Here is a 24,785-nt window from a genome sequence, read left to right as displayed (position 1 = left end):
ACCAACCTGTGCAGTTTAGCAAGACCCTTTTCAGATTAAAAAAAAAAGTCTGGGGTATAGCTCACTGGTAGAGCATTTGCTTAGCATACATGAGACCCTGGGTTCTATTCCCTGAATTGCAAAACAAATAATGTCATAGAACAGAATAAAGAAATTATAGAGTTATGAGTAGGCAGGGGAAAGACAATTTTAACAGTCAAAATATAGGAAAGGTTGATATGTTAATTGGGCATAAGTGCATTTTTCTGTATTCACCAACAAAAAGAAGAACAAAAGAAAATTTTGGTGTTAGTCACTTATTAATATAGTCGAAAGTACTACATTGTAGGACAGATAACTTCTTTCAGTGTTTTTTTAAACATTGAATTTCAATAAAAATATTAGTTTATTTTCCATGTTTTTCTGAAAATGTTTGATTGCCTTTTCTTTACTTATCTGGTCATAGTGAAAAATAAAGGTTGGGATATAGCTCATCAACTGTACCTTTTAAGGACCTACCTTACACTTTTGGAGCACAGATAGTGTTATAATTGCACTAAATATTCCCATTCAAAACAAACGAGGAAGGAGTGACACATATGAGTCAGTGGTCTATAGCAGTTTTCTAATTGAACTGGACAAAGGTGACATTTCCCTGCTCTAGGAATGGAGATGTGCGTTGATTTTGTCCTATTCTGCTTCTAGGCAGGTTCCCCTAATCCCCCATGCTTTCTTCATTCCTCTTTGCTTTGTCCTCTGAAAAGTATTCCTACTTTCCCATATCTTTTTTGGCCATATCTAAAGAGGGCACGGAGGATATCCCTTTCTTAGTAGCTAAACACCTCTCAGCCTACATCCAGTTTATAAAAGTTGTGAATCCATAAGTTTTTAAATTTTTAGCTTAAACATGTATTTTCTTTTAATGCACACTCACAGACTTTGTTGGTCTTTAAGCGTATTGTGTTTTCATTTAATTCTGTGTGCCAAAACTTACAAAATTCTTTATGAGATATGCCTCATTTTATAAACTTAATTTTACAGAATTCAGGCTTATCAAGCTTCCATGAAACATGCCTAAATTGCTCCAAATCAGTGAAGGGAAGTACATTCTGTTCTTGGTGAACTTGGGCAAAGGCAGGGAGGAAGAACTGTACACAAACCATACTGTCTTCCATGACTCATATTTGCCTTGTGGGTTTATTTTGTTTGTAGTATTTTAAAATGTTTAATTTATTACTACATTTGATTTTCTAAAGATCACATATATAGATACCGATTCTTGGATTCTTTTTTAAAATAGTGCTTCTGGTATTACATGGGGATGAATAGATGTCCATTTTAAGTAGGATATGCTCTGTCCAGTTTGTGTCATACCCTTCTTGAAAATTAGAAATTGTGGTTAATTGACTTTTCTGAAACTGTAAAGCCAGTAATTGGCAAAACACTGATTAAAACTCAGGTTACATTCCCACTAACTTTGCCTTATAGAAAGATTTGTTGAGGGTTCCTGTTACATAGTAATTTAACTCTTTATTTTTTACTACAATATGACCAGTTAAGTAAATATTTAGTTTTTCTTAAAGTATTCTTGGGCTGCTCTCTATCACAATTATTGAGGTCTTTGTGAAAAGTGCATATTCCTGGGCATCTTATCCATTTAAATTAGAGTCTCTGGGGAAATGGCCAAGGATTGGGGGGCGGGGGGGGGGCGGGGGCAGTGTGCTGGGGAATGAACTCACGGCCTTGTGCATATGAGGCAAGCACTCTATCAGCCGAGCTATATCCCCAGCCCACAGGATTAGGATTTTTATTTTAAAGAAGCTATTCATCTGGTTCTTCAAAATTAATTTTAAATTACTATATTTATACATAGTTTTCAGAAGAAAATTACTATGCTGAGTGAAGTACATCTATTTTCATTTGGACATAATGTGGCCTCATTGCTCATCTACAGACACACCTAATTTTTTAGAATATACCTAGAGAATGAAGATTACTTCATTACCAGTATTACCAATTACTAAGTATTACCAATTACTGACAATGATGGAGCAGAGTTTTAGAACTGAAAAGTTTAATAGATTTCTTATCTACTTTGTTATTTGGTATTTTTTGCTTGTATTAAACCTAGGCATGCCATAAAAATGACCCTCTTAATTTCACAGTAGTCATTTAGAAGTTTGTTAGTGTATCTTAAGATAAAAGGAGAAACTGAAAATTATGATGATTATACTATTGTAATTTTATTTTACTCATATTCCTGTACTACAAAGAAATGTTACCTTTATTTTTCCACGTTTCATATGAGAATGATAATGATTATAAGGGCTACCTAACTAAATCACTAGTTCATATTTTTTAACATTGTATGTTTGTGTATTGTGTGTGTATGTGTAAGAGAAAAAGAAAGAGCAAGAGAAAGAAAGTGCAACCATGAGTATATTTTCATTTTATTAGACATTAAGTCAAGTATAATATTAAATTTTAAGTCAAATGTATTTTCTAGAAGAAGGATATATCTGGTTCTATTGCTATTGGATTGATAAAAAAAAATTTGTTTTTATTTTAGACAACCAGATGTTCCAATATTTTATTACAGTTGTGCCAACAAAACTACATACATATAAAATTTCAGCAGATACCCATCAGTTTTCTGTGACAGAAAGGGTAAGTTGATTCTGATTGGTAAAATTATTTTTTAATTTTTTTGTTAGTGTTTTATAGCCCCCCAGGTACAAGGTTCAAATTTAGTTGGTTCCTTTTCTCATTTTAAAATTTGTAGGAATTTTGAAATGAATTAACATTTTATTTTAAGCCTAAAATTTATCAGAAGTATTAGTATATTCTAGAGTGAGAACAGAATTTTTTAAAAATCTGAAATGTTTCTGTTCAATGAAAACTTTGAATCATTAAACTATGATGACATCACTTATTCATAATGTCTTTAATCTTTTTAACATGTTTAATTTTATAATATTCTTTCCTCTATATTGTTCTTAATTGGCCAGCAGATTTTCTGATGTCTTTGCTGTTTATTTACTTTTAATATTTTCTTTTAGTTGTAGATGGACACAATATCTTTATTTTATTTATTTATTTATTTTTATGTGGTCTGAGGATCAAACCCAGTGCCTCATATGTACTAGGCAAGCACTCTACCACTGAGCCCCAACTCAGCCTTCTGTTATTTATTTTTTAGTAAATGTTCCTACCATGGAACATATGTGGTTCTTATAGATCAGAGAGCAAATTTAGAGGGCTTGCCTCCTCTTAAGTTAGTGCTTTGTAGTTATCTGATAAAGTGTTGTGGAACCTCAGAATGGTGTGGTTTTATAAATAAATACTGACAATGATGGAGCAGAGTTTTAGAACTGAAAAGTTTAATAGATTTCTTACCTACTTTGTTATTTGTTTTTTGTGGAGCTGAATATAAAAATCAGGGCCTTGCACATGCTAATAAGCAAGTACTTTTACCATTGAACTACATCTCCAGCCCTTATTTTCTTGTTTTTAATGTTAAGAATGGTAAACATTCAAATACTAACATTAAGAAGAATTGCAAGGCAAAAAATAAGTGCTTTTTAAAATTTTCTTTTCTTCATTTGTAGTTTTCTTTTGGTATACTTGTAACTTATTATGACCAGGTTCTTAATAATTGTAGAATTTTCCATGTTCTGAAATTAGGTGGGTTTTTTTAGGGGTGAAATTTTGTGTCTAACTTTTCAAGTGGCTCAGGGAGAAAAACCAAGTATATATCATTGTGTGTATTTGTTTATTTTTGTGTGTATATACAAACTAGGTAAAATGTATATAAGTATATATTGTGCTTTTCCACATTTCTGTAAGGATAGGGAGATATTTTTCACCGTAAGATTAACAAACATCTGGAAGACCCTATACATGGTCGACAAAGCTTTGGAGAAAACAGACACATGTATTGCTATGGGAATGTAAAGTGTCATAGTCTCTGTAAAAAGAAGTTTGGCACTATCTGCACAATGATGTATGCATTTATCATTTGACCTAGCAAACCCTTTCCTAGTAATTCTTTCTCAAGATACAGTGAGAATAATACAAAAGTGTTGAGTGTAAAGGTTATTTATTGTATTGTTATTTATAACAATAAAGACTAGAAACAACCCAAGCTGTACATCTATATAATAGAAGAACACATATCTTCAAAAGGGAAGAATGAAAAAGATCTCTATATACTGATATGAAATTATACCAGAATATATTTAAAAATAACAAATCCAAATAAAAAGTAAAGAAAAATATAGCTGGGCATGGTAGTACCTGCTTATGATCCCAGCAGCTCCAGAGGCTGAGACAGGAGGATGGTGAGTTCAAACCCAGCCTCAGCAACAGCGAGGCACCACGTAACTCAGTGAGACCCTGTGTCTACGTAAAATACAAAATAGTGTGGAAAATGCTCAGTGGTTGAGTGCCCTGGGTTCAATCCCTAGTACCTCACCCAAAAAATAGGTATATATTAGAATCTCAGAGCATTTAATATTTAGAGGGATGTGAATACTGGTATGATGACCAAATTAGTTGTGTTTCACTTGAGAAAAGAAGTGATGAGTTGGTAAAGTGCAGGATTGAGGGGTAGGGAAAGAGGGCTGATCTTTGGTCTTAGAACCCAAAGTAAATCATTAGTCTTTTGTTACATGGACATCGCAGTCTCTAACATATGCATATATGTGGTAACTTCAACACGATATTGAGCATTTCAGAGCTTTAAGGTAAAGTCATTATTAAAAATTTGATCAGTAGCTTTTAAGGTTCTATTGTGCTAATAATAGGGGAAAGGGTTTTGTAATGCTTCACATAAAAATGTTTGAATTTACCTTGGTAAATAATTATATCACTTGTATTCCTAAAAGCATACAGTTTAGTTAAAACTTACTAAAAACAGAATCTGGCACAAAAGTTATAACAACGCGCTATGGTAGCATAGTTGTTTGGAGCCATAATAGAAAATTATTAGTTTCCAAACTTGAGTTTTGAAGGATAAGCAGGATAGAATGAAATAGATTTTTTTTCCCTTAATGTTTACACTGGTAGATCTATGATTCTAGTGGCATTCCTTTTTGTTTGTTTGTTTGTTTGTTTGTTTAAATCCTTTTAAAACTGAAACAGTTGTTCAAATATTATCTTTCAACTTAGTGCATTGTCTTTTTTTCATGTTGTGTAGTTCAAAATGACAGGAAAGAAATATGATTATTTTTTAAATTCCTAGCATGTAAATACTACAAAACTATATCAAAATATAAACTTAGTTCTTATTGTTTTGGTCAATGAGGAACATGCTATTCAGTTGTAAGCTCTTGGACTCAGTATAAAACTCAAATGTAAGCTGACCTATTTGAGAAAATAGGAAAGAATGAGCCAGGTTTGGTGGCACATGCCCATAATCCCAGCACCTCCAGAGGTTAAGACAGGCAGATCACAAATTTGAGGCCACCCTCAGCATTTTAGCAAGACCCTGTCTTAAAAGATAAAACGCAGGGCTGGGGATATAGTTTGATGGTAAAACACCCCCACCCTCCACCCTAGGTTCAATCCCCAATACTGCAAAAAAAAAAAGAAAAACTAACCATTGTGTATAAATGCCACATTTTTTTTTATCCATTCATCTATTGAAGGGCATCTGGGTTGGTTCCACAGTCTAGCTATTGTGAATTGTGCTGCTATGAACATAGTATCCCTGTAGTACGCTCTTTTAAGGTCTTCAGGGAATAGTCCGAGAAGGGCAATAGCTGGGTCAAATGGTGGTTCCATTCCCAGCTTTCCCAGGAATCTCCATACTGTTTTCCAAATTGGCCGCATCAATTTGTAGTCCCACCAGCAATGTACAAGAGTACCCTTTTCCCCACATCCTCCATAGCACTTGTTGTTTGACTTCATGATGGCTGCCAATCTTACTGGAGTGAGATGGTATCTTAGGGTGGTTTTGATTTGCATTTCTCTGACTGCTAGAGATGGTGAGCATTTTTTCATGTACTTGTTGATTGATTGTATGACCTCCTCTGAGAAGTGTCTGTTCAGGTCCTTGGCCCATTTGTTGATTGGGTTGTTATCTTATTGTTTAATTTTTTGAGTTCTTTGTATTACTCTGCACTAAAAAATGACAAAATCATGGAATTTGCAGGGAAATGGATGGCATTAGAGCAGATTATGCTAAGTGAAGCTAGCCAATCCCTAAAAAACAAATGCCAAATGTCTTCTTTGATATAATGAGAGCAACTAAGAACAGAGCAGGGAGGAAGAGCAGGAGGAAAAGTTTAACATTAAACAGAGACATGAGGTAGGAGGGAAAGGGAGAAAAAAGGGAAATTGCATGGAAAAGGAAGGAGACCCTCATTGTTACACAAAATTACATATAAGAGGTTGTGAGGGGAATGGGAAAAAAACAAGGAAAGAAATGAATTACAGTAGATGGGGTAGAGAGAGAAGATGGGAGGGGAGGGGAGGGGGATAGTAGAGGATAGGAAAGGTAGCAGAATACAACAGTTACTAATATAGCATTATGTAAAAATGGATGTGTAACCGATGTGATTCTGCAATCTGTATTTGGGGTAAAAATGGGAGTTCATAACCCACTTGAATCTAATGTATGAAATATGATATGTCAAGAGCTTTGTAATGTTTTGAACAACCAATAAAAAAAAATAAAAATAAATTAAAAAAAAGAAAAACTAAAAGAAAGAATAATTTTGCTCTTTTGATAGTTTCAGAAGCTAACCACACAAAGAATACTGAATAACTATGTCTGAAGAGTTTAATCTGGTAGGATAATTCATAAAGAATTTTGAATGTCTTGTATAGTAGAGTTGTACAACTTAATACTGTCGATATATGTTAACAATCAGATAACAAATTTTGTTCCTCTCTTCCTCCTTTTCCTCCCCTTCTTTTTAGGAACGTATCATTAACCATGCTGCAGGTAGCCATGGAGTCTCTGGGATATTTATGAAATATGATCTCAGTTCTCTTATGGTGACAGTTACTGAGGAGCATATGCCATTCTGGCAGTTTTTTGTAAGACTTTGTGGTATTGTTGGAGGAATCTTTTCAACAACAGGTTAACAGTCATTTCTGTCTTAATTTCTAAAAAGTGTCTATTAATTACACTTAAGATACTTCTCCTTAAAAGGGGCAGTATACACATTCTTATGTTTTAATATTTGAAGAACTTTTTGTTTAATGTTAATTTCAAACCTCTAAAATTATATTGACTCACCATTAAGAGTAGCTAATTTCACAGCATTCACTAATTGAAGGGATATTTGGTAAGCTACAAATATCCTGGGGGTTAACAGAAGACAGAACTAGAATTAAATCAGCCCATTTTCTTGGTGGTAGCCTTGAATGAGTCACCTACCTTTTCTGGAATTGTTTTCTCATCTGTGAAAATCAGAATGAAAGATATAAGTTGTAAGTGTAGTATGGAGTTAAATGAGAAAAATGTATAGAAATAGTCACTTAAGTTCGAATTTCCTTTTCATTTAAGCTTTATACTGTGTAAAATCATATCTTATGCTACTTTCAACTTTGTAGTATGTGGGATTTTTTTCAATCAATAATGTTTTGATTTTTGGCCCCAAATTCTGAAATTCTTTTAAAGATCATTTGCAGAATTGTAATGATGAAAATTTGAGATTTAAGCATAATAGGTAAAGTAGAGAAAAAGTTCACTTCCTTTTTCATCTTTAGTTCCTATTTGTATTACATGGAGTTGAATGGTTTATATACTTGAAATCTTTTTTTTTTTTTTTTTGATACTTGGGATTGAACCTTTGGTGCTCACCCACTGAGCCACATTCCCACCCCTTTTTATATTTTTCATTTTGAGACAGGGTCCAGCTAAGCTGTTTAGGACCTTGCTAAGTTACTAAGGATGGCCTCAACCTTGTGATCATCCTGCCTTATTTCCAAGTCGTCTTTTTTTTTCTTTGATACCCAGGATTGAACTAAGGGGCACTCAACCACTGAGCCACATCCCCAGTCTTATTTTATATTTTATTTAGAGACAGGGCCTCACTGAGTTGCCTAGCGCCTCTCTTTTGCTGAGGCTGGCTTTGAACTCCTGATCCTTCTGCCTTAGCTTCCCGAGCTGCGGGGATTACAGGTGTGCACCATTGCTCCCAGCAAGGCATCATATTCTTAAGCATATTTTTTTAAACAAATGAATAGCTTTTCTATGTAATTCCTTGTTTTTTGCTTTATTTAAACATGTGTTAATAATTTATTTTCAAAATTATAGGGGAAAACCTTGAAAAGATTATGTCATGAATTATATGGCCTTGTGATTTTGAAAAAACATTAATTTGTTTTTAAATGTATAACTATCTTCTTATTTATTTTTTTCTTTTTGGTACTGGGGATTGAACCCAGGGGTACTTAACCACTGAGCCACATCTTCAGCCCTTTTTATATTTTTTTAGAGACAGGGTCTTGCTAAGTTGCTTAGGGCCTCACTAAGTTGCGACAGTTGGCTTTGAACTTGTGATCCTCCTGCCTCAGTGTCCTGAGCTGCTGGGGTTATAGGCATGCCCCACTGTGCCTGACTGTGTGTCTTAGTTTTTAACCATGAAAGAGAATAATACAAACATCTTTGTTTCCTTCCTTAATTATAGTTGAGTTTTTTATTCATGTATAGCAATTTCAGAATAATTTAAAAACATAAACATTTTTTGTTACAGGCATGTTACATGGAATTGGAAAATTTATAGTTGAAATAATTTGCTGTCGTTTCAGACTTGGAGCCTATAAACCTGTCCATTCTGTAAGTGATATTATATACATGGTGTTGATCTCTGAATCATAATATCATTTCTAAATCTAAATAGTCACTTTTTGTGCCTAGAAAGAATTACCCAAAATACAGCTTTGTGTTTAGAGAAAATAGTATAAGGAATAAAACTAATGATTTGGTCTTTTTTCTCCCTTTTCCCTTTAGGTTCCCTTTGAGGATGGCCACACAGACAACCACTTACCTCTTTTAGAAAATAATACACATTAGCAACTCCTGAGGGAAGGAGATAAACTTTTTGCCTGAGACATAAAACCTTTTTTAATAATAAAATATTGTGCAATACATTCAAAGAAAAGAAAATATGAGTGAGAACCTGGAAACACACTTATTTTAAAAAAGAAAAAAAAAAAAAAGGGAAAAAAAACAACCCAAACTGAAATCCTGTGTATGTTGTGTCTGTTACAAATGTCCTAGAAGAAATTATGCAGCTAATCAGTGAATAAGTCCATCTGGAGTATTGGTTTGAAGATGACTCCTTCTGATACTTTCACAACAAATGGACAGTGTTGAACTCAAACCTTACTTCTTGGTAACAAAGCCTGAAGGAAGGAAATGAAACCACATCTAAAGGAAAAGGCATTGATAACTGCAAATGTTTGCGTCCTTTTGTTTTTAAGAGATATGATGTGAGAATAAAAATATGTAAAACATATGGAAAACTAGTCTAGACTTTAAAAAATTGTGATCAGTTCACAATGTTAATAAAGAAAACAGGGACTAGTCCCTATGTTATAGCCATATTAATGTTAAGCCATATTGACAAGACCATTTTATCCAGTATTTTGGTCTTATGAAAGTAACTGCTTTTCTTTAATTCTTGACGTTTATAACCATTCAAGGTAGAATCTTAGAAGACTAAGGTGAAATCTCCCAAGGGCAGATATGTAAGTGGTATGATATGTAACAGAGATATCATTCACAGATTGTATAGTGGAGACTCTAGGGAAAAGAAAGCACATTCTTTTTTTAAAATGCTGTTCCCTAATCTGATCATTATTTATTGGTAATTTTGAGTGATGGGGGTGAGAAAGAAAAAGATCAACTTCTGATGGCAAAAATTATCAGTTTGTTAATAATAAGAGGAAAACCGGAATATTTTGTACGTGTGATAAATGGGGAGCAGGGTAAATTTAAATAAATTAGAAGTATGAAGCAAATTTTAAGTATGACAAGATAATGTCAGGTTTTAGAGGTGCCATATTGAACAATGTCCGTTAAACTAAAAGCTGGATTATGAAGGAAATATTTCATTCAGTATGTTCTGAATGTGACTGATTTGTGTTAGGTTAAGGTTGTTTTTTTTTTTTTTTTCATAACCTTTTAAGGGTTGGTTTTAAATTTCTAGAATATAAAAGATTAAAATAATGAAAGGGAGCTATCACGTAGGTGCCATTAAAACCTATATTTGGAATATGCATGTCAACATCAGTTTTCCTTTTGTAATACTTAATAATAGTTGAAGAGTCATCAATCATTTCCCAAAGTTTAAATCATTTAAGGAAATGGAGAAACAAAATTCCAGGTAGGTAATGAGACTAACAGAAGATTTTAGTCCTTAACAAATAAGACTTAAACAACTAGATTAAAAATGGTGGTTTTAGAGAGTGGCGGGTCACAAGTTATAGTTTTTCAAATGAAAAAGTTTTAAAGATAAAAGCTGTTTTGCTTTTTTCAGAGTCAGAATAATTTTTATTTTGGTTAGAAGTGGCATCAATTAATAGGAAGATAGACTTCCTTAAAAAGAGGGTAAACCATAGAGAAATCCAGGTCAAAACTATTTTGTAGTAAGGCTTATGTAGAATGATATTTTGGATATTTTGCCTAAAATAACAGAAGCATCTTTGTTTAAAATATACAGGATCACAGAGACCTAATGTTAACTGATAAATATAAGTGACATAACATGTTTTAAAAGATTTTTTAATTGAAAGTCCAAATAATGAACAAGCCTTCTCTGTGTTTTTTATTTCTTCTAATATTATTTGCAACAAAGGTGGTCTAGAAACTAATACAACATTTCTCAAAAGGAGATTAATTGGAGAGAATTAGAATTTTCGCTACTGACTTTAGACTGGTTGTTGGTCTTCTTAACCTGGTTGTCAGAAAATTCAATCAACTTTTGAGGGTTTTTTGTTTTTTTTTTCTTAATGGGAGGAAAGTGCTGATTTAGGGTTACTTTCAGGATTATAGCTGTTAAATATCTTTTTAAAAGATTTTTAAAAATTATTTTGTACTTATATGATTTTTAACTATTTCCATGTTTTCTAAATACCACATTAAAATTTTAATGAAATTAATCTGTCCCATTAAAACTGACTGTAAAAGAATTTCATTAGTTCAAAATTCTGCTTTGCCATACATCTTCAGAGTTAAGATTTTCATCTGAAACTCTTCAAATAGAGGCATATTTTTGGCATTGAAAGAATTAAAATTCTGTCCAGCTCTTCGAATGATGAAGTATAACTATATATTAAGATTCCTTAGGTGTTTTTGTCCTCTCCAAGTGTTTTACTTTCATCCTGGAAAGCACTTTTCTGACCTACCAGTCATGCAACTTTCTCTATGCCTGTGGGTCCCTCTAGCCCTGATACTCAACTTTATTACTTAGTTCAATCCTCCTTTTCATTGTATTAAGGTATTCATAATCTATTATGTATAAGTTCCAGCATACATATTTTAAAAATCAGGGACCTCAAAATTATTTGAAATGTAATTTTTAAACTGTGTTTTCATATATTAGCTATGAGGAAGATTAAATATTTAGGTGAATAATTCACCTCTGCAGTATCTGTACACTTCAGAACTACCTCTTCAGAAAAGCTTAGCTCAATATTAATCAGAATTATTATCTAATAATTCTGTAATTCATAAAATTACTTCTGATTCTCAGATGATTAATATACATTATTCTCCTGCACATTTTTGATAGAAAGCATTGTATTTTTATAATAATTTACTGCCACAAACAAAATTTATAATCTTCTATAGTTTTAACTTTGGAATTCATAAAGAAATGATTAATATTTTAATATGGGAAGTAAAGATATACCATGCTTTTTAATCTTACATAATTTAAGTACTGGATAGTAAATTTATATGTAACTCTTCTGCATCAAAATTCAGTTTATACTTGAGGTCAAGGTGTATTTTTTAACCATTTAAAAATTACTTAAACCTGGGATCTTTACAGTCTCAGCATGCCATTTAACCTAGTACTTTCCCTTCTCTCTTGAATTCTAGCAAACCAAACGGAGTCAACCTTTTTCACCACCATCAAAATAAAAATGGTAGTAAACCATATGTTTACTGCCTTATGCTATAATGCCTATATTAATACTCAAGTATTTCCTTATTGTGATGTTATATCCCCCCCCCCTTTTTGAAATATTTCTTAATGATGAAATCACCTTACATTATTTTAAGAGTGAAAAAAACTGCCTTGGATTTTTAAAAAATTTTATCCCAGGAACAGAACAGGAAACATTTAGTGTCTCAACTGCAAACATTTGACCCTAAATAAAATTACAAATTATAAAAGATTTTCTTTGTTTTTTCAATCTTAGAAAATTAAGATCATGTACCTACAAATAAACCTCAATTCCTTATATTTAAACCTTTTTTTCTCATAAACTACATGAATATTTAAATATCACTTGGTTATATTTGCTTTTACTCTAGATGGAGTTAAACTGCTATGTTAAAAGTGGAAGAGTGACCAAAGTTGAGCTAATTCATATAGGTCTGTAAAAAATTGAGTACAGATAAGATTACAATTGATAAAATATAAAACATTTAAGTAATTTTGCTTTGCAACTCCAAATAATATTGGATGTTTAGCCAAAAGAATTAAGTTAACTCTTCCAATAATATAACTAATGCAATTTATGTAGTAATTTTAAAACTCAGAAGGCATAAGGAAAACTTACACATTACACAGCAACAGTTTACATAAATATGTAATGAATGTATTGCAAATTCTTTGTATTCTTTTTTCAGGTAGTTGTCACTTTAGTAACTACCTTTTTAGTTTTTAATTTTATTTATTTTGCAATGTTGGTAATCAAACCCAGGCCTTGGAATATGTTAGCCACTCCCTCTACCACTGAGTCATGCCTGCCCCCCAACCCCTACCTTTAATTTCTTTAAGGTATTTTTTTTATAATTCATCCAAGTTGCCATACTTCACATCTCTCCTCTGATATTCAATTCCAGATTAAAATAAGTGTTTTAGAATAGGGATTCACTAAAATGTGTATCAATAAAGATATTTCTGCTATTTAAACTCAATTTCAGTTAAGCTCCTTTGCTACAACAGTAGCTATACTTCTAGGGGATTGCTGTCTCTCAAACCAATAACATCTTAAAACCAGCAAGTGCTACTCTTATTTTGTTAGTTTCTGGAAAATATTTTTTCAAAGTAACCTAGGCAGTGAGATTTTTAAAACTTTGTAGGCATATGGGACAAATATTACTTCTTATCATAAACAGTTGCTTATATATTTCCAGATGTTAGAAGAATAGTTCTAGAAAAGTAGCCATTTAAAATTTGCATATGATTCCTGTTAATTTAAAAATTGGTGTTTCTGCAAAGTATAGTTGATCTAATTTTTATATTCTTTATGAGATAACATGCTCTGGCTATGAGATTATTTACCTTGGAATTTAATTTATTTAAATGGGATGTTAACTAGAAATTAGGTTAGCATAAAATTTCTATGAAAAGTTTACTAAGTTGTGTACCCATTTTCATTTTTTTCTAGTATTAATTGCCTTAGGCAATTAATACTCACTACAATATTAAGTATCATGTGGGTGTAGAATATAGGGATTACCAAACTTCCTTTTAAACATAGGTACTTTCACTTTTTATTTGCTCCCCAAAGTAGAAGATTCTTTCCCATTGCTCCGAATATAGTAGACATTCAAGTTATTGTTAATTGGTCCTGATATGAACTGCTTATATAATAGGGATTCTCTGTCATGCAGGTACCTTTTGCTGCTGAATCATCACAAGAGCACTCAGTATTCCTGTCATTTATCTGATGCCACTGATAAAACATTCATGTAAATGTAATCCTACAAAGGGTATCAGAAAAAAAATGAAGTATTGTGTACCTGTATTTTTATATTCATCCTATAGATACTCCTGTGGTTTTATTTGTACAGAGTTCTTTGGAAGGTTATTTCTTTTTTTCTGGGGTGGGGTGCAGGGTGGTGTTATGTGATGATCTGCTATCATCTGCAGTTAAACAAATATACAACAACACTAGAAGAGGAAGTTTTTAATTCAAAGTTTTATTTAATCAAAAGTCAAAATGTGAGTACTTGATCAGTGGAGTTACTGAATTGATGCAACATACAATAATCAAAAGATAGTAAATGCTTAGAATTATTGTGTTTAAATCCAATCCATTGAACTTTATCTTGATTTCATATTTTTACTGTATCCCTAGTTTGTATTACTGTAATTCAAAAGTATCATATAGACATCTCAAACTGGTGTTTTGTTTCAGAGCTGAGTTGTCTGCCATAGAAAGTAGTCCCTAGATCTTATGTCAGATTGGTAAAAACATTGCCCAGAAGAGTTTCCCCAAAATGCCTTTTATGATACTGTCGTAAGGCCTTATATATTTCAACTACCAGAATGTGCCTTTTTGAGTATTACTAATTAATTTTTTCAGAAGGTGAGCATAAATGTGACTGCTATTCTTTATTAACTTTTTCAACTAGTTGTGTGGTGATGATTACTTTTTAGATCCCAAAAGTCATATTTGAATAATATTGTCTTTAGCATGAAGAAAAGTAATCAACATGCACTCTCAAATATGAGAAAAGTTGGGATAACAGTTATTACTATGGGAATGTGAGAGCATATAAAGATTTTACTAATTTGTATTATATAAAACATTTTAGGCAAAAAAAAACCCTCTAAACTTAATGAAATCCACTTTTCTGCTGTACATTGTACAGTCAACATTGTACAATTGAAATAATCAAGATACTAATAAATCCTCTGGTGATCACAGAAGAGTAATCTTCCCCACTTTATATAAGAAGACAAACTAGATTTTAAATTTTTACTTGAAATTTTGCTTTCATCAATGGCAAAGATGAGGTGACTGGGTTTTTAAGATTCTGGTGTAGGAATTTCCTTCCCCTTTAGCCACTCAAATAGATGCCTCCTGAGTGAAATAAGCTTAAATATAAGGGCTTTGGCAATTTTAATCAATAAGCAGGAAACTCACAAGAAAAGATTATCCATAAAACTGGTGATTAAATAGTAGTTATCAAAATTTTATGAGATGTTATTATTAATGTTGACTTGAAAGCATAGTAAGTGAGACTCTCCAATGCAAATATGCTTAAGTCCTCATTCTATACATAATTATTTATACTTCTTGATCTTTTTTTTAGTTTTAAGAAGTGGATATAGTTAAGAAAAATGGTAAATGTGAACTCACTTTTCTGATTCTACTCCTTAACCAGGCTCCGTTACAGCATAGAAAGGAAGGAGAGCCACTCCAGTGGGGAATTGTTTAACTTACAGCATTTGTGACGGTGTTGAGATGACAATTCCTCTACCTGTCTTGTGTTCAGACCTTTCTCCCAGTTACCCCAATATGTTTCCAGGGTCAGTACTGCCTTAGCTTATTTTGGCTTCTCCATATGTTCTTCCTTGCTTATTGAGTTGAAATTAATCCTCTCAAAGAGAAAAGTTAAATAAGAAAAGTGGGAGCATTTTCACATTGAGTATGCAAGAGCCTAGACTAGAGTGTTAGGAAATAGTCTGGAAGTAATTTTTTCCTAAAATATGTATGGCTATAGTCTAGTTTGTGACTTTCCTTCTTTCATGGAAATAAAAATAGACAGTTAAGAAATAGTGATGAATACGTAACAGCATATTTGACATATGTCAGCTTGGACATGTTCCTTGTTACTTCCTAATCTTGAGAACCACAGTTTACTGTTTTGAGAGGTATCCAAGAGGTTCCAGATAAAAGGTGAATGTTGAATGTTCTTAGATCTTTAGCGTTCTGGATGCCCTAAAGTAGGAGAGGAACTTATAACAGAAGCTCACAATGAAGAACCACATATTCCGGGCCATTTGAGATCTTGCAATGAGAAGGCACCAGATGATGATAAAGAGGGCAGTATTAAAGAGGTAGTGAATATTTCGGAGCCTGGGGAACAGACAGACATAACCAAAGTTAACATAGTACAAATACTCAACTGTGTGATCTTAAGCATAAATGTCTTTTCCTGGTTGTAATCAGCAAATATTAAGTAGAGTATGTGGCATGATTTGATGGTTTTTTGGTTTCTGTATCTTATTTCCACAACATTCTGAATAATCATTTCTCTAGCTAGATTCTCTTTGCTCATCTCTCTCTATTTTTAAGCTATTTTACAAACATGACCAGTATAATCTTTTAAAAATATATTTGACTTTATTACCATATCATAAATCTTCACTGGTTCTTGTTTACCAGAGGATAAATTCTAAAGTTCTTGGCCTTTTTTTTTTTTTTTCAAATTTCCTTCCTGTTTATAATCTGCTTTTCCATTCTTATTATTTTCTGCATTGCAAATACTCTGCATGCTATTATTATTTGCACCTCCAGGATTATGGCTGAAAGAAATGTAAGGAAGTTGAAGGAACTGAAGAGTAGCTAAGTGATTTTTCTTGGATTACATATGATAATCAGGTCTCTTGCCTTTGGAATATTTTTTTATATCACATTATGATAGGGTGTGGTAAAAGAAATAGAAACTTGGGTTTAAATCTGGCTCCTGTACTAAGGAGGTGTTACCACAGATAAGTTATTTGCCTTTTTGATCTTAAATACTTTCGTGGTAAAAATGGGATAACGAAAATAATACCTGCCTCATAGGGGTGTAGTGAAGTCTAAATGAAGCAGTGTATTATTATAGGGCATAGTATGGAACACAGGACTTGCAGAAAGTGCTCAAGAAAAATTAATTCCTCCCTTTCCCTTCTCAAATTCTATCTGGTACAAAGTGACATACACAATAGATGCTCCATAAATATTACCTGAGTAATTATGCTTACCTTTTTAAGTGTTGCTTTGCTTCTGGGATCCCAGCCATATCCTCTTTCAATATGTATTTCTTAACTCCCAAAACATAATTTTCAATGTATTCTAACCAGTTCAACTGGCTCACATCAAAGTTGAATACCTGCAAGGCAAGAGAGATTATGCATTGCCAGAATTGCACAGCTGAATAGGCACTTTGTCCACTTGATGAAATTTCTTTTACGTAAAGGAGTGACACTCAGTTATAATAGGTTGGACCCCCCCCTCCTCCCCGCAAACCCTGAGATAATTTGGAGCTATTACTTCAAAAGAACTGATAATATAGATCACCATTTACATAAGACTATTTAAACAGGGACCAAGCCAAAACAGTTGATATTCAGGAAGTCTTGTGAGGAAAATTTAAAAGAACTGGTATTAAGTGTTATGGTTTTGAAATAAGATGTCCCCCCAGAGCTCCTGTGTTTCAGTAGGAATATTCAGAGGGGAAGTAATTGGATTGTGAAAGCTGTAACCTAACCAGTCCATCCTAGTTTGAACAAACTCGGTAGTAACTGTAGGCAAGAGAGACATAGTTGGGGGAGGTGGGACACTGTGACCCTGTCCCCTGCCCCGCTATGCTTCCTTTCTCTTTACCAGAAGCAGCTTCCCTTAGGAATGCCCTTCCCCCATGAGACCTCTGAAAATGAGCTCCAAAATAACTTCTTAAAGTTATTGTTGCCAGGTATTTTGATCACAGCAAAACAAAGCTGACTAATACAGTCTGGTGAAAGCTTGTGATTGGCTTGGTATGCTTTTTCAAATAAATGATGAATGATTATTTTAAATATTAATGGGATGACATGTTAGTGACCGAAATATAACTTACATATCTTTCCCATACCTCTTAAATTTTAGCATTGTTCCCTTGGCCTACTATTCTTTCTTCCATTACTACTTCATTACATAGATGAGATTAAGTAACCCATTCCTTAAAGCTTTTTATATTTAAAAAGTTAGTGGTAAAAGAAAAGAGATGAAGGAAGATGGAGGGCAGAAGGAAAAGGAAGAGATTTATTTAGGGAGAGAGTGTTGCTACATAGAGATAGACACTGTAAATAACAATAAGGAAAGTTTAAAAATGTTTTGCATCATTAAAGTGTATTTTCTATTTAGTTTGTTATTGAAAGCTAGTGTAAAGTTTTGAATTGCTTCCAACAGATTTTATCTTTGCTCCATTTTGAAAGTAATGCTGTGGTGTGGCAGGATCATGAGGAGGACCAGCTTCCTACAGACAGCCCTAGGATGGGTTGAGAAGGAAAACATCAGGTCATCCATGAGCCATCCATACATCTTTTCAAAATCTCCATAAAACGAGCTTAACTAGAAAAATAGAGGAAAAGAGCTTCAAATATAATAAATAATTTTGATTGAATATAAAGAATTTGGGGCAATAAAACAACAGGAAGAGTGTCAGGAAGATTGTGGTAACTCTGGAAATATTTAGTGTTAGGTTCTTCTTGAATGGTTTGAGTATGATCCTGTTGAAAAAAAGATTGCATTAGATAATCACTGGTCTTCACACTGGGTAGATTTAATGTTGAAGGTTTTTATTCAGTATATTTGAGAAGAATGGCATGAAAAATGAACTTATGCTAGCATTAAAAAAAAAGTTCAATATTTTATAAATCTTTTAGCAAGTGGAGTTTCTTTAAGCAGTCTAGTCTTCCCCATAAGGTAGCTTTCTCTTCCTTGGATGTATAGCACTCTCAGATCACTTTTTGCTTAATAAAATCCTATTCTTAGTAAAGAATTTTCCTCTGGGCAATGAAGGTGAGTTGCCTGATTAGATTTAACTGATTAAACTCCCATTGAGACCTCACTAGAAAGGACTTTAATCTTAACAGCAAAACATCTTAATTCAAATAAACGATGTTCCTGAAACAACAACTGGCACAAGATGGGTATTCAGTAAGTACTGGCTGAATATATAAAAGAATTGCAGTTTAGTAAAATTAATGTTATTCTTTGTGTGTGTGTGTGTGTGTGTGTGTGTGTCACTGGGGAGCAAACCTAGGGCTTTGTGCACTCTGCCACTGAGTTACATCCCTAGCCCCTTAATATTAATTTTAAAAAACAAATGTTCGGGCTGGGGATGTGGCTCAAGCAGTAGCATGTTCACCTGGCATGCACGGGGCACTGGGTTTAATCCTCAACACCACATAAAAATAAAATAAAAGATATTGTGTCCACCTAAAAAAAAAACCTAAAAAATAAAAAACCAAAAGTTTATTTTTGTTACATAGCATTTTTGTTTGTTATTTGATGTTTATATAAGGTTTATATGAATATTACCAAATTAAACTTAGTTTCCTTTTTATTTTCAGACAACCTTTCCTTTTTTTCAACAGCCTTTAATGGAGGCATAGATTGTTCTAAATAAAAGGCATAAATTGTCAAGATCAAAAAACCAATCACAACTAAAAGTTGAGTTTATTGACTTTAAAATGGCCACAGGGGAGGCTGATGCAGGGGTATCATAAGTTCAAAGTCAGCCTGGCAACTTAGTAAGACTGCCTCAAAAACAAATAAATAAAAATTGCTGGGGATGTTGCTCACTGGTAGAGCACTTGCTTAGTGTGCACAAGACATGCATAAATGAATGAATGAATGCCAGCTACCAGTTTCTGAAAATCTCTTGGGCTTTATGATTAGTGGTTTCCCTATATCTAGGATATAATAAAACTCTAAAGAAAATGAGTTTGACATCTTAAGGATTTAGTAGTTCTCTAGGGCTACTTAATCCTCATCTTTTTATATGCAAATAAAAATGTTATATATTAATCACAAAAAACCATCTTAGACCTGGGAGGGACGTGAGTAAATATTAATATCCTTAGTTAACATTATGAGCATTCAATGAACATTTATTTAATACACTTGATCTTAGCCAAAAGGCCGAGAAGCGATAACATTTATTTAATGAATGAGCTCTTTGCTGATTTATTATCCATATTGCTTTATGTTAATATTCTCCACTTTCACAGAGGAACATGATCAGAAATAACCTTTTCACGGAGCTGTTACTATATTTGCTTTAGAGATATTATCCATTATGTCTTAGAAAACCATGATAGGAAACCCTTTATAAACACTCATTAGATATTAAATATAAGAGAGCTTTGCTTTAACATTAGTATATTTTCACCTTTGAGACAAGGAATTTCATGTTCACTTTGTCACCAGAAAGCTCAAGAACAAATTCCCTGCCTCAAGAACAACTTCCCTAGCAACTTGGTAGGATCTAAAAACATTTTTTTTTTCATTCTTAGCCATGACACTCTGACTTGTATTGGCTTGTATTTCAACTAGTTTGGTCGTTTATTTCATTTCTATTTTGTTCTTTTATTGTATGTATTAATTCAAGTTTTCACAAGCCTTTGTAAAATTTGAAGTGCTAACAAAGAGCACATGAGGTTAACAAGTTCCATAGCACTCCATAGACTTGTCCAGAAATTGAATTGCTTTTGGGCTGGGTTGTACCTCAGTCAGTGGCAGACAGCTTGCCTCACATGTGTGAGGCACTGGGTTCGATTCTCAGCACCACATATAAATAAAAAATAAATAAAGGTCCATCAACAACTAAAACAATATTTTTAAAAAGAAGTTGAATTGCTTTCAAAAATAGTTCCATTATCACTTTGTTTGAGTATGTTTGTGGTTATCACTAAATATTTATTCATTTATATAAATAGAGGCTTTTATTTTTATACTGTTTCACACTACTGAGTTAGATTTCAGTGAAGTTATAGTTAGGAATTTTTTATTCCATCAGCAAATCAAACTGAATTCCGAGCCACACTGGAATTCAGTAATTACATTTAGGATTATTACCTTTGTTAAAATATTTTGAGAGCATGGTCAAATCCACTGAAACTTCCCATACACATTTTTAGTCATTTTAGGTTGAAACTTACTATTACAATGCTGTCAGGTACAAAATAAATAGAAAACATTTTTAAAACAATTGTTTCTTAGGAGAAAATGTCAATCATTAGAGAGGATGTAAAAACTTCTAAAAGTTTAGTTAAAACTTTAGTAATGTCATAAGGATATGCTCAGGGAAAATGAAACCTAGGAACATGTACAAAGTACAAAAGACTTCTGCGTTTGTGAATTTTAGAATCTGCAGAGGTTTATCCTTTGTGGTTGTTAAGAAACTAAGGAAATAAGTGATGCTGATACCAAAAAGAGATGGCCTATCTTAAAAATTAGAATTGCACTGTGGAAGAAAAATATTGCAGGAAGGAACACTGAGTGTGAGAGATAGGGCCATACTGGTGGGGTGAAATTTAGATGAGATAGAATGCATAGTGTAGGGGTTAGCTTTAAAAAGATAAGAAGGGCTGGGCATGGTGGTGCCCATGTGTAATCCCGGCAGCTCAGGAGGCTGAGGCAGGAGGATTGCAAATTCAAAGCCAGCCTCAGCAACTTAGTGAGGCCCTAAGGAACTCAACAAGACCTTGTCTCTAAATAAAATATTAAAAAGAGTTGAGGATGTGGCTCAGTGGTTGAATGCCCCTGAGTTTAATCCTCAGTACCAGGGAGAAAAAAAAAAGAAAGGAACTGTAGCTGTGGAGATGCAGATCAATTTTAATTTGTCAAGTATAGTATATGAAAGAGTTTATGAACAATAAAAATGAACAATAAAATATTTTTTTATTGACAGCATAGTACATAGAGGAAAGTCAGAGATAATGAGGGCTTGTGGTGAATATGACTACTGAGGGATGAAAAAAAAATTTCAGGATGGAAGTACAGTAGACGAAATACATCATTGCAGAGCAACAGTGGAAATCTAACTGAAGTCCAAGAACATCAAACTCATTTCCTTTCACTGTGTCTGATTTTCTTAGGAAAAAATTATCTGTGTATATAACCAAAACTTTCTCCATTGACTTTGAGTTGAATAATCCTAAATTCCAAATAAGTAAGATTCTCCTGTTGTCTGCACCAGTGCTGTACTTACTCTCTGGTCCTCAGGACTCAGCTCTGACATCAGCATTTCTGTATTGTATGTGCTCCATTCCCAACTCCGGTTGATGAAGTACTCCAGCATGGAAATAGTTCTTAAAAGCCGATTCATGCGCTTTGTCATCCTAAGGATGAGATCAATTAGAAGCAGATATCAGTGCACCACAGATGGCTACTATATTGGGATGACACTATATTGGGATGGATGACAAAGTCATTGAAGAAAAATCTTATCCCTCTTCTTTTTCTCCAATTCCTCATTAAAATTCTTAATCTTTTTTTTCTTCCACCTTAACTCTGTTGAATGAAGGAAAGGGAATGAATTTAAAGGAGATTCCTCTATCGGGCACTTTAATACCAAAGTCTTCTTTCTGCCATCTCTTTCCTAAGAGTAGCAAACTTACTTTTAAAACAGCCTGCTATACCCCCCTAAGGACACACTGTTCATTTTTGAATTCTGAGGGAGACAATTGGAAAATTTATTTCTCTTTATTGTATGTTCTTAGATTTTTTTTAATAAATAGTCTCTGAGATCTTAGTATATAACTCCTGGATAGAAGCGTTGACCATATTAGCATCTGGGGAACTAAAGCATTTGCCAGTTGTAAGGCAGACCTAAGGGGAAAAGAACCCACTCTTGATAACCTGAATTATGCACAGCACCGATACTTCTAAGAAATATTCTCTCTGCTATTTTGCATAATAGTATCTTTATAAATAAATATTTTTCATAAATAGGTAACATAGACTGTGTCAAAGCCAATATTACAACTTTGTTTTGAACAACCTCCAAAAATCTCTGTGCAATCTCATAACCTTGTATCTCATCACTTGAGGTAATTTTCCAATTCTGTGGTCAGAACTTGAAACAGCTCCTTTGTGTGAATCTCCCAAGTTTAATACAATTAGTAAGAAACTTTCATATGTGTTATTATTTGATCCTCACAATACAACTACGAGGTCATCAACATTGATATTACTTATATTCACTTTATAGAAAGATTATGTTCAAAGTGACATTGCTAATACTCCAACTTAGTTCTTTGGATTATAAAGCATTTGATTTTTATCTTAATTAAACAAATCTTCATAATAGTGATTACTGTATTCAATGTAGTAATGAGTTATGGTGCTATTAGGGGGATTTGGTTTTATTTTTGGTTAAATTCTAAAGCCTGTGTACCCAATGACTCATGGGGTACTTCTCTCACTGTATTATGGAAAATTTCTTAAACAGAAGGTAGATATCATTGTTCTTTGATTCAAATACCATAATAGAGTTCCATTTAACTGTAATTATATAAATCTCTGTCCCAACTCTGATACAATTGATGTGATTTTAATAGATGCACTTTAATTCTAAAAAATAATAGTCATACATACAGTATTATCATTGTATATATAGGACTATATTGACCTAATGGTATTTATTTTTTTTAGGGAAAAAAAGAATTTATCACTCTAAGGTAGAAAAGTTTTTCTTAATAGCTAAAATACAAAAACGGTAAAAGAAAAGAATGATTTATTTTACCTCATAAAAATTTAAAACATCTTCAGCAATAATAAAAATTATTATTCTAAACATTTTGATGTAAAGTCCTATAAAGTAGATATGATCACTATCCTCTTTTTACAGAAGAGGAAGTTGGGACTTACAGAAATGAACTAATTTTAGGGCTTTTATGCCACAAAACAAAAGAACCCATTTCCCACCAAAATTACAGTTTGGTTTCTTGCAAACAAAACACATAACGGATTTTTATTGTCTCTTCCTCCTGTGTTTTTATATTTTACATACTGAACTTTCTGCTATTTATCTAAGCCTTTTAACCCTATTTTGAACGTTTTAGCATTTCTGCTGTAATTTTTTTTTTTACTTTTTATATTTAATAAGCCCCATTCAAGGGTTGAGGCTATAGTTCAGTGGCAGAGCATTTGCCTAGCATATGTGAGATACTGGGTTCAATCCCTAGAACTGCATAAAAAAATAAACAAACAAAATAAAGGCATGCTGTCCGTTTTTACCCCCCTCTCCCAACAAAAAAGCCCATTCAAATATTTCCCTTATAGTCACATGTCCTTATACTTCAGTAAAGAGCTGAGTTGTGAGCTCTAAATGAAGTCTCTGAAAATATGGATAAGCTACAGTGGCTAAGTTTGAGTCATTTGCTCTGTTAAAAAGGATGAAAATTAAGCACACTGAGAACCCCCTAACCCCAATAAAGGATAGTAAAGAAGCCAATACAGTTCATGCTCTAATTCTTGATCACAGGCTTGACTTGGTAATTATAATAATGATGACTTCTCATTACTCCAGTGAGACAAAGAGATAAGGGATATGTCCTCTGTCACACTGCTCATGGCTTAGCTTCAGCACACTTTGTTCCCCCTAATTCCTTCACAATTCACAATACTGGCAGTTGAGACTCAGCATTCTCTAAACCCTTCCTCTGACACTTCCTTTGAGACTATTCAAATTCTTCCCTTAGCTTCTCTTTCCTTGATTTTAAATTTGGGATGATGAGAATGTCTTCTCTGAGATGTGAGAGTGGAAATGGGATCATCATGATGCTATCATCCTTCCCCCCAGAAGTGCCACACAGTAAGTTCTCAGAAATGAGATTGTCGTTACTGTGTATTTTAAAATGATTTACTTGAAACACTCCAGTGACAGAGTCTCAGTTGCTTTACTTTTAGTGTGGATGATGACTTGCTAAATTTATCAAGCAAGTTCTTATTTATCTATCTATTTATTTATTTTATTAGTTCTAATCAGTTTTACATGACAGTAGAAAGCTCTTCAATTCATTGTATACAAATGGAGCAGAATTTTTCACTTCTTGGGTTGTACGTGAAATAGAGTCACACCATTCGTGCAATCATACATGTACCTAGGGTAATGTTGTCCATCTCCA

General features: G+C 33.1%; 2 protein-coding genes across 10 annotated transcripts in view; one reads left to right on the top strand and one right to left on the bottom strand.

Annotated features, from left to right (window-relative positions):
* Ergic2 (ERGIC and golgi 2) overlaps positions 1 to 11,097 on the top strand; it is a 49,429-nt gene extending 38,332 nt beyond the window's left edge. For all 4 annotated transcript variants that reach the window (XM_046435426.2, XM_046435427.2, XM_046435424.2 and 1 more), the window contains 4 exons: positions 2,549 to 2,646; positions 6,904 to 7,066; positions 8,688 to 8,770; positions 8,945 to 11,097. In XM_046435426.2, coding sequence (XP_046291382.1) covers positions 2,549 to 2,646; positions 6,904 to 7,066; positions 8,688 to 8,770; positions 8,945 to 9,007 — 407 coding nt within the window. In that variant the 3' untranslated portion in view covers positions 9,008 to 11,097. The remainder of the gene's footprint in view (positions 1 to 2,548; positions 2,647 to 6,903; positions 7,067 to 8,687; positions 8,771 to 8,944) is intronic.
* A 2,978-nt stretch (positions 11,098 to 14,075) lies between these two features.
* The window catches only part of Far2 (fatty acyl-CoA reductase 2), a 138,164-nt gene continuing 127,454 nt past the window's right edge, over positions 14,076 to 24,785 (bottom strand). For all 6 annotated transcript variants that reach the window (XM_058576364.1, XM_046435420.2, XM_058576365.1 and 3 more), the window contains 3 exons: positions 21,866 to 21,995; positions 16,872 to 16,999; positions 14,076 to 15,981 (listed from right to left, as the gene is read on the bottom strand). In XM_058576364.1, the coding sequence (XP_058432347.1) occupies positions 15,819 to 15,981; positions 16,872 to 16,999; positions 21,866 to 21,995 (421 nt within the window). In that variant the 3' untranslated portion in view covers positions 14,076 to 15,818. The remainder of the gene's footprint in view (positions 15,982 to 16,871; positions 17,000 to 21,865; positions 21,996 to 24,785) is intronic.

This window comes from Marmota monax, unplaced genomic scaffold (genome assembly GCF_021218885.2).
Source record: "Marmota monax isolate L192 unplaced genomic scaffold, Marmota_monax_Labrador192_F-V1.1 WCK01_AAM20220418_F8-fsc00012, whole genome shotgun sequence".
Classification (NCBI taxonomy): domain Eukaryota; kingdom Metazoa; phylum Chordata; class Mammalia; order Rodentia; family Sciuridae; genus Marmota; species Marmota monax.
Note: the sequence above shows the minus strand (reverse complement) of the source record. Positions and strands in the feature narration are given on the sequence as shown.